The sequence below is a fragment of the Larimichthys crocea genome, unplaced genomic scaffold, assembly GCF_000972845.2.
Source record: "Larimichthys crocea isolate SSNF unplaced genomic scaffold, L_crocea_2.0 scaffold148, whole genome shotgun sequence".
Taxonomy (NCBI): domain Eukaryota; kingdom Metazoa; phylum Chordata; class Actinopteri; family Sciaenidae; genus Larimichthys; species Larimichthys crocea.
In genome coordinates, this window is record NW_020852030.1 from 471,640 (window position 1) to 482,043 (window position 10,404).

The window sequence follows — 10,404 nt, forward strand, 5'->3', positions numbered from 1 at the left end:
GCACGCGCTGTTTCCACTGTGTGTTCGTTTTGTATCGACTGTTTGCACACACACCACCGTGTGTGTGTGGAACGATTTGGATAGAGGTTCTTTCACACCACACACCCCACGCACACACACCCGGCACACACACACACACACACACACACACACACACTCACACACACAACACACACACACACACACACACACACACACACACACACAGGTAGTAATGAGCTGATCTTGGTCTGATTTGCAGTTAGCACATATCTGTCACCGCAGTGATTCTCAGAACTTCACCGACTACTTCCTCTTTCTCATAGTGTGTGTGTTTGTTTTTGTGTGTGTGTGTCTTGTAAATTTCACGTAGCAAACCCTCAACTAGGTGAGGCAGGGAGGACAGAGACGACAGCAGCCTCACACACACCTCACACACACTCTCCACACACACCACACACACCCACACACACCTCACACACACACACACACACACACACCACACACACACACAGAATGAATCAGCATAACAATTCTGCTTCATGTCAGCTGATCATCCGATGTGTTCGGATCAGCCCCACAGTCTGAGGATCGGATCCGGTCCCAGTTCAACCGTTTCAGCCGCACACAGAGACGTGCATGCTGGGAGCGGGGAAACCTGCTCACAGTGTGACACGCCCACAAACACACAAGGAAGTGACACCTCATTAACACACGGCGGTTTTCTGGTTCTGGTCTGACTCGTGGACCACAAGCCGGACTACCATCTGTCAAAAACTGGACGCCAACACCACGCGTCCTCGTACCAAACATACGAACTTCAGGTAAACGTTTACAGGTGTGTCTCCCGTGGCGCGCACAGGTGACATCACGTTTTCTATTTTAGTCTTCAGGTGAGAACGAAGAGAGCGAGGAGCTGCGACACTTCACGAGCCCTGTACTGTCCAGCACATGTACTCACTGGTTCCTCATCTAATCAAACACGTATTTGGGAACTCTAGCAGGTGCTTGAAGTACTGAAGTACGTACACGTTCAGAGTATTTGGGTGCTACTGGCGAGGCCGGATATTGACAGGTGGGAATGGGATGAGGGTGGGTTCACATCCAAAACGACCACTACACTCATTAACCAAGAATCCCCCTCACCCGGTACAGGTGACAAGATGCGCCGGCCCTTGCTGTTCTTTACAGGAGAGGTAATACACTGTTGGTCCCGGGAATTGTTCAAGAAAAACCCGTTGCCTCGATCGGTGTCTCTTGTCATCGTACTCCTCCCCTTTTCTTTTTTGGCTTTCGTTGTTTCTTGCGTCGTCTTCACCCCCTTCGTCATCCCACCACCCACACTCGTTTTTTTGTACACTCCTCACCCCCCTTTTGACCCTTTTGCTCCATTCTTCGCCTTGTTCTACAGAGCCCGGTGTGTTTGCCTGTTCCTGTTTTCTCGCCTCCCCCTTGTTGTCGTGCGGTGTGTGTGTGTCGTGCTTGGGTGCTTTGTGTTGTGGGTGCTGAGAGATGATTTCTGTGACTTTAAGAATTTATGAGTTACCTGGAAAACAGAAGTGAGATGACCTTTTTTTATCCGAACAACAACGTCAACTAGACACACACACACCACACACATCAAAACATTACACACAGGAAACCCACACACACACACAGACACACACACACACACCAAAACACACACAGTATTTCTAAACACACACAGACACACCCCACACACAGACACCACAGTAAAACACACCCAGAAGTATATCCCACACACCATTCATCAGTAGACATTTCACACTTAACAGGACACAACTAGTTTTAAATCACTCTACACATACAGTAACCATTCTTATCACTACATCAGCACCGTAATCACACACCAAACATTCACCACAACTACCCACATATTTCAAACACACACACACATATACCTACCGCCCCCCACTAGCCTATGCATCACACGCTACCAATATAACCCATTGACAACCACGTCATTCTTCACTCTGCTTTTAGTTTCTCTATAGCTCCACTTCATATTCCACAATCACCACCCCAACAGTTATTCAAACATCTCTCCTCCCTTCATTTATCTTATACACACAGTACCACCATTTCCCACCTCCCTCACCCATCTAACATTTTCCGTTCACTGTTACCTCCACTTCTATTTCCTTCCCTAGTATACCTTATATCATTTGACCCACTACCCCGTTACCACGGATTACCCCCACCATTTTCCCCTTACCACGCTTATAAACTACACACACACACTTTTCTTTAGTAGTAACACCACTACTACCAGATCTATTCAGGGACCCACAGTTAAAACACCACACAGTAACCACACCCTTTTACACACAGTGTAAATACACAGCACCTTATTTACACACACACAGTAATCACACTACACACACAGACACACAACAGTTAACACAGACAACATCAGTATTAACAACAACCACAGTAATAACACCATACCACACAAGTTAGTGAACACAACACACCACGTAGGTCAACACAGACCACACATAACACACACCTACAGTTATTACAACACGACCCACCACACTAGTAACAACACCCCCACACACATTTAGCTATTACACATCCACACACCACACACATACACCCACACAAACATCAGCAAGTAAACAGGACCCACGTATACAACACACACCACATAGTAACCACGAAACAACACAGTTATTATCCACCACATCATCACAGTAACACATTCACACAGTTTTTCACGTATAGGTAAACCATTCCACAGTAACCACACACCACCACCCAACTTATGATTAACACCCACACACACTTCCGTTCAACACACCACAATAACATGAATGAAAACAGTTTTTTTAGTTTTGTGTAAACTCTAGCTGTTGAGCTGACTTGGGGAGCCGGGTCTTTGAAGGCAGACCCGCAAACTCTTAGTGGCCCTTTCATCATTCCCGTACGTATACCTTCCCATTCCACAGGCACACCCACACCACACCAACAACACACACACACCACACACACACACGCATCACACGTTATACAGTTAAATGTAACTGTTAGTGCTCTGTATTTCAGAAAACTCTTTCATGTCACCTCTTTTCCATTTTCAGGATCTGGTTATTATATGACACAGGATTTAAATGTTAAATATAAATAGCTTTCAATTTATTTATCATCAACTACGTAACAGTTGTTACACACTTAGGTAGCTGTTATATACACTCAGCATTAGGAAAAAGTTAACAATACGTTGGTTTGGTGTTTTCTTTGCCTTACATATCTGACTGTAAACATTTATAATCATCATTTAAATGTTACATACGGTTGTATTTGGTTGCCTGGTTTTCCTGTTTGTTTCCCGATATATTAGTGTGTGTTTTTGGAATGGGTGTGTATAGAGACATTACTTGAGACCTTTGTAGCAAGGCGCTTTATTGAAGTTCATTCCCATTTCCTGTTAGTAGTTTACGGGCAGACTCTTGCCACATCCAATATGGCGGACACTTTGACGTATCCACGACCCCAACGACCAACCCGCTCTAATGAGGCGTCTTATTGTTATGTCTGTATGTATGTCTGTATTTTGACTATATAGATATTATATATCTATATATTATATCTATAATTATTGATTATATATTCTATATATATATATATATATATTTGTTGTGTCGTGTGTGTCGTTGTTATCTATATATATAAAAAATCTCCACCTTATTTAGGATGGCTTTTAAAACACCCAGTAGTATGATTGACTATATATGTGTGTGTTTATTATTTCTTATTCAATTTGTTTGCATTTTTATTGTTTTTATTTTGTTTGTTTTCACCTATTGTTCTCGTTATTTATTATCTTACTGTAAGCACTTTGGTATCACCTGTTAAAGGACTGTGTAAAGGGCTGTATAAATAAAGTACATTTACATATGTCTACTCGTTAATATGGTCTTGTCATGTCATTGTCTGTGCTGTACTCTATCGTATTGTGTCATTTATATTGCCTATTTGTATCTCTTGTATTTTTATATGTTGTGTTTACCTTATATATGCTTCATACTGTCTATTTTATTTTTTACTTGTCTTTATCCGCCCACTCATATATTGTTCTTAGTGTTATTATGTATTCTGTTCGTCTACTCATCCATTATTTTACATATTACTACGTTTCTTTCCTCTTTTTTCTCCCCTTATTATTATATCTATCTTTATATTATATATATATTGATCTACTATATCCCTAATATATATATATATCTGCCCTTTTTGTTCTATATATGTCTGTGTATTTCTGCTTCATATCATCGTCTGTCTGTCTATATATGTCTCCGGTCTCGTATATTCATTTCTTATACTGTCTCCCTGTGTGTCAATATACACATGTATGTGTATTATATGTCCTATTGTTATATTATGCTCTGACCGTCATTCTATCTTCTTTTTTATGTCTATCGCTCATTTATGTTCTTTGTTATCTATGTGTGTATTATATATGTTGCCTGTATTATAGTCTATGTATAGACTTTCTGCGTATAGTCTATTTTGTTATCTACGCTAACTACTGTCTTTGTATAACTGTGTGTTATTATATATGCCTCCTAGTTTATGTCTGTCTTGTATATTTACTGTCTGCGTATATTTGTTTATATGTTAGTCTATTCGTATATATGTTTACCCCCCCGTGTCTATATGTTTGTTTCTTTTGCTTCTTTCTTACTTCCTATACTTACTGTTCCTATGTATACCTATTCGGCCCCGTATATTGCCTCAGTATTACGTCTATCTGTCTTTATGTTTTTATTTCCCTGTCTGTGTTATATCTGTTGTGTCTACCCTATTGTATTATGTCCTTATATGTCGATGTACCTCCTCCCGTCTCCTCCCCCCCCCTCCCCTCTACTCGTGTGTGTGTGTGTGTGTGTGTGTGTGTCCTCAGAGATCAGAGCCAGCAGCTGTTAGCTTAGCGTAAAGACTGGACATAGGAAACCGCAGACTGAATGTTTGTATGTAACGAGCTGAACTAATAAAGATTATTGATTAAGTCTCACTGTGATCCTTCTAACCTGTCTGTCTGTCTGTCTCTCTGTCTGTCTCTCTGTCTGTCTCTCTGTCTGTTTGTCTCTCTGTCTGTCTCTCTGTCTGTCTGTCTGTCTTTCTCAGCTGATCAAGTGTATGGAGATCAGGACATGCACGAAGTGGTCAGGAAACACTGTATGGACTACTTGGTGAGTCACATGACCTATCTGTCTCACCTCCTCCTGTCTGTCTGATCTATCTGTCTCACCTCCTCCTGTCTCACCTCCTCCTGCCTGTCTGATCTATCTGTCTCACCTCCTCCTGCCTGTCTGACCTCCTGCCTGTCTGACCTATCTGTCTCACCTCCTCCTGTCTGTCTCTCAGATGAAGAATGCAGACTACTTCTCGAACTACGTGACGGAGGACTTCACCACATACATCAACAGGAAGAGGAAAAATAATTGCCATGGTAACCACATCGAGATGCAGGCCATGGCCGAGATGTACAACAGACCTGTGGAGGTGTATCAGTACAGCACAGGTGAGTCCACGTCCATACCTCAGCCAATCGTGTCCCACCAGCCAATCCACCATCCTTACCCGCCACTTCTCCTCCCCCACAGAGCCAATCAACACGTTCCACGGCATCCACCAGAACAATGACGAGCCAATCAGAGTGAGCTACCACCGCAACATCCACTACAACTCCGTGGTGAACCCCAACAAGGCCACCATCGGGGTCGGACTAGGCCTGCCCGCCTTCAAACCCGGGGTACCAGAACCAGACCCTCTTACAGACTGTCTTCACCTATGCTCACCTGTGTGTACCTGTGCTCACCTGTTGCTCCGCCCCCCTCAGTACGCAGAGCAGTCTCTGATGAAGTCGGCCATCAAGACGTCGGAGGAGTCGTGGATCGAGCAGCAGATGTTGGAGGACAAGAAGAGAGCGACGGACTGGGAGGCCACCAACGAAGCCATCGAGGAGCAGGTGGCCCGGGAGTCTTACCTGCAGTGGCTCCAGGACCAGGAGAAGCAGGCTCGACAGGTGAGGGGAGGGGCTACGGGGGCGGGGGGGCGGTCCATAGAGACTTGACCTCACCTGTGAGTGTCTCGTGAGATGCTGGATTATTAGATTAGAAAAAGGTTTCCTGAGCGTCTCTTCTCTCTCAGCCCCGTAAAGCCAGCGCCACCTGCAGCTCGGCGACGGCGGCGGCCTCGAGCGGACTGGATGACTGGAGCGCCCGGTCGCCGCGGCAGCGTGACTCCGACCCCTCCCACTCTGACCTCACAACCACCCCGTCGACCAATAACAACAAGCCCCCCTCCCCTGCCGGAGCCGCCCTCATACTGAGCAAACCCCCCTCCCCCTGCGCGCCAGGTAACACACACACACACACACACACACACACACACACACACACACACACACACACACACACACACACACACACACACACACACACACAGACACAGACACAGACACTGACTTCTTACCCAAACCTGAACTCAGCAACACGGTTTCTACACACCTAACCTGTGTGTGTGTGTGTGTGTGTGTGTGTGTGTGTGTGTGTGTGTGTGTGTGTGTGTGTGTGTGTAGGTCCCAGTAATCAGAGTCGTCATCATTTGGAGTACAGAGCCATCATGCAGGAGATGTCGCCCACAGCATTTGGTAAGACACCTGAACTCACATGTCCATGTGGATACTGATTGGTGTTCACAGCAGCCAATAGCGAGTGTATGTGTGTCGTGTGTGTGTGTGTGTGTCGTGTGTGTGTGTGTGTTTCTCTGTGCTGCGTTCAGAATAACAACAACGACTAACAGAAACAGATGACACTGATAAACACTGACACACAGCAGCTTCACCTCAAATAACCTCAGACACACACACACACTCACACACTCACACACACACTCACTCACCACGCCCAGCTGCTTCCTGTTGATGTTTGACAGTAAACAACAGAAGCTGACTGACAGCAGTAACCATGGAAACGCTGACACACGGTGTCGTCATGGTATTTTAGCGTTTGTTGTTGATGATGCCGTCCTGCACTCGGGGGGCGTGTCCTAATTTTACATCCAATGACAAGATACACACAATATATTGTAAACTTTACAAAAAACAACCGCTGTAACGTTTCAGTGCTGTGATGTCACTCTGACCTCATTTCCTGTCCAGGTCTGACGGACTGGGAGGACGATGAGATTCTGGCGTCGGTGCTCGCCGTCTCCCAGCAGGAGTACCTGGACAGCATGAAACACCAGAGCTCCGCCTCCATGCATCGAGAGAGGGAGCCGTCGCCCGACAGCAGCTGATGGCCGGCGCACGCACAAACACACAGATACAACGATGACCCCGCCTCCTTCCCGCCCTCCACCTTCCTGTGACCCCGCCCCCCGCAGACGGAGATCGACCTGGAAAATAAACCATCAAACAAACAAATGCACACTCGTTTTTTCTCCATCCCCTCATCACTGCTCCATTCTGTCGGCTCCTTCCTTCCTTCCTTCCTCTCTTCCATCCTTCCTTCTTTCCTTCCTTTCTTCCTTCCTTCCTTCCTTCCTTCCTTCCTTCCTTCCTTCCTTCCTTCCTCTCTTCCATCCTTCCTTCCTTCCTCTCTTCCTTCCTCTCTTCCATCCTTCCTTCCTTCCTTCCTCTCTTCCTTCCTTCCTTCCTTCTCTCCAGCCAATAGTAATCCAGCATCATCAAACACCCTCCTTCCTCTTCCTGGTTTCGGTCTTAGCGCTGACGTGGCGTCAGCTGTGATTTCCTCTTCCTCACGTGACATCACGTCATCCTCACAGAGTTTTTAATATTTTTGTTCAACCAATCAGATCGTTCAGTTCGCAGCAGGCTGTTAGCTCTGCGGCTATCAGGGCCATTGGTTTCAATGAAATATGCTAATCAGAGCAGCATATGTTAGCGTCCTGTAGGCTAAGTTAGCGAGCTAATCTCTGAAGTCTTACTGTGTTTTAAAGCTAGTTCCTTTTAGCACTGCTAACTAGCTTAGCAGCCGATAGCAAAAATAGTTCCCGCTTGTTCTTCCTCTTTTTATACTGGCGGCCATTTTGTTTTGAATTATGCTTATTTATGCTAATCAAGATTCAAAACGTGTATCAACGTGTTCAATCAGAATTGAAGGATAAGCTAGCATGCTCATTAGCGAGCGAGCTATCACCTGAAGTCTTATTTCTGTTTTGAAGCTAACTCTTAATAACTGTTAGCTTAGCTGCCAATGCTAGCACCAGACGAAGAATGCTAATCCAAGCATGCTCGTTAGCGGGCGAGCTATCACCTGCTAACGCCGTTAACAAGTCACACTGCTGTTAGCTTAGCATCTGATGGATACATTGTTTAGCAATGCTAATGAGCAGTCTGTAGCCTGTAGGCTAAGTTAGCGAGCGAGCTAACCTCGCTAACAGGCTGCAGCACTTAGCTTAACTTAGCTTAGCATAGCTTAACTTAGCTTAGCATAGCTTAACTTAGCTTAGCATAGCTTAGCTTAGCATAGCGGCCAAATCATGACATCACAGCTCCCACTGGCGGCCAGTTTGTGTTGACCGACTCGTTTACTTTCTTGCCAGCGAAGACTCCTCTTCCTCCTCCTCCTCCTCCTTCTTCTCCTCCTCCTCCTCCTCCTCCTCTTCCTCCTCCTCCTCCTTCTTCTCCTCCTCCTCCTCATCACGTCACCTCCATCTTCATCATCTTCATCATCGGACTTATTTAGCTGCATGTTTAATTGACCACGACCAATATCATCATAGAGAAAAGCGACAAATAAAAAGAAAGCAGAGTTGTCATACTTATCCTCTTAATGATTGATTATTGTTGTTATTATTAATATTATGAGTTTGTTTTATTTTATTTTCTTGTTTGGGATGAAAAAAATCTTTTTTTTTCTTGGAATAAAAAGAGGAAAATGTTTCTGAAAAAAAAAAGTTCAGATTTTCTTTTTTTAACGTCGACAAACTTCATCTCGTCTTTATCTGCTGTTTCTGTTCTCTGTCTGTCTCCTTCACTTTCTTCCTCTCTCCTTCCTCTTGTCTTCCTCTCTCCTTCCTCTTGTCTTCCTCTTGTCTTCCTCTCTCCTTCACTTTCTTCCCCTCTCCTTCCTCTTGTCTTCCTCTCTCCTTCACTTTCTTCCTCTCTCCTTCCTCTTGTCTTCCTCTCTCCTTCTCTTGTCTTCCTCTCCTTCCTCTTGTCTTCCTCTCTCCTTCTCTTGTCTTCCTCTCTCCTTGTCTTCCTCTCTCCTTCCTCTTGTCTTCCTCTTGTCTTCCTCTCTCCTTCCTCTTGTCTTCCTCTCTCCTTCCTTCTTGTCTTCCTCTCTCCTTCCTTCTTGTCTTCCTCTTGTCTTCCTCTTGTCTTCCTCTCTCCTTCACTTTCTTCCTCTCTCCTTCCTTCTTGTCTTCCTCTCTCCTTCCTTCTTGTCTTCCTCTTGTCTTCCTCTTGTCTTCCTCTCTCCTTCACTTTCTTCCTCTCTCCTTCCTTCTTGTCTTCCTCTCTCCTTCCTTCTTGTCTTCCTCTTGTCTTCCTCTTGTCTTCCTCTCTCCTTCACTTTCTTCCTCTCTCCTTCCTTCTTGTCTTCCTCTCTCCTTCCTTCTTGTCTTCCTCTTGTCTTCCTCTTGTCTTCCTCTCTCCTTCACTTTCTTCCTCTCTCCTTCCTTCTTGTCTTCCTCTCTCCTTCCTTCTTGTCTTCCTCTTGTCTTCCTCTTGTCTTCCTCTCTCCTTCACTTTCTTCCTCTCTCCTTCCTTCTTGTCTTCCTCTCTCCTTCCTTCTTGTCTTCCTCTTGTCTTCCTCTTGTCTTCCTCTCTCCTTCACTTTCTTCCTCTCTCCTTCCTTCTTGTCTTCCTCTCTCCTTCCTTCTTGTCTTCCTCTTGTCTTCCTTCTTGTTTCCTTTTTCTTCTTGTCGTCTGGATGTGTGTCCTCTGTAGTGTGTGGACGTGTCCGTCCAGACTGAAGACATGAACATGTCTCCTCTGTCAGCAGGACAGTTAAAGGTCACGTCAGAGTCATATTAACATGCTGGTTACACATTAATCAGGTACAGCAGGTATAAATAATGCATACATGCTTTCAGACCATAAAAGGAAGTTCCTCCGTGGTGACGTGGTGATCTAATTCGGACTTTCTTGTAAATTCTTAATATGACTTTTATTTTGACAGGGAACAGAAACCGGACGTGTCCCGATGATCTGTCACGCTGTTTAAATCGGTCTGTGACGGACTTTACCGAGTCTTACCGAGAAACACCGAGTCCTACCGAGAAACACCGAGTCCTACCGAGAAACACCGAGGTCGCCTGCGTATGCGCGTGCGCGACGGAGAGGAAACGAGAGAGCGCGCGCTACGTGTGAGGAGGAACCGTTAGAGTGTGTGTGTGTGTGTGTGTGTGTGTGTGTGTGTGTGTGTGTGT

At 45.2% G+C, this 10,404-nt stretch overlaps 1 protein-coding gene across 1 annotated transcript in view; it reads left to right on the forward strand.

Annotated features, from left to right (window-relative positions):
* otud5a (OTU deubiquitinase 5a) overlaps positions 1-7,432 on the forward strand; it is a 16,157-nt gene extending 8,725 nt beyond the window's left edge. Inside the window, 7 exon segments of the mRNA XM_027275629.1 lie at positions 5,131-5,195; positions 5,371-5,527; positions 5,610-5,758; positions 5,846-6,031; positions 6,157-6,364; positions 6,587-6,658; positions 7,169-7,432. Of these exon segments, the coding sequence (XP_027131430.1) occupies positions 5,131-5,195; positions 5,371-5,527; positions 5,610-5,758; positions 5,846-6,031; positions 6,157-6,364; positions 6,587-6,658; positions 7,169-7,305 (974 nt within the window). The 3' untranslated portion in view covers positions 7,306-7,432.
* The last annotated feature ends 2,972 nt before the right edge of the window (positions 7,433-10,404 follow it).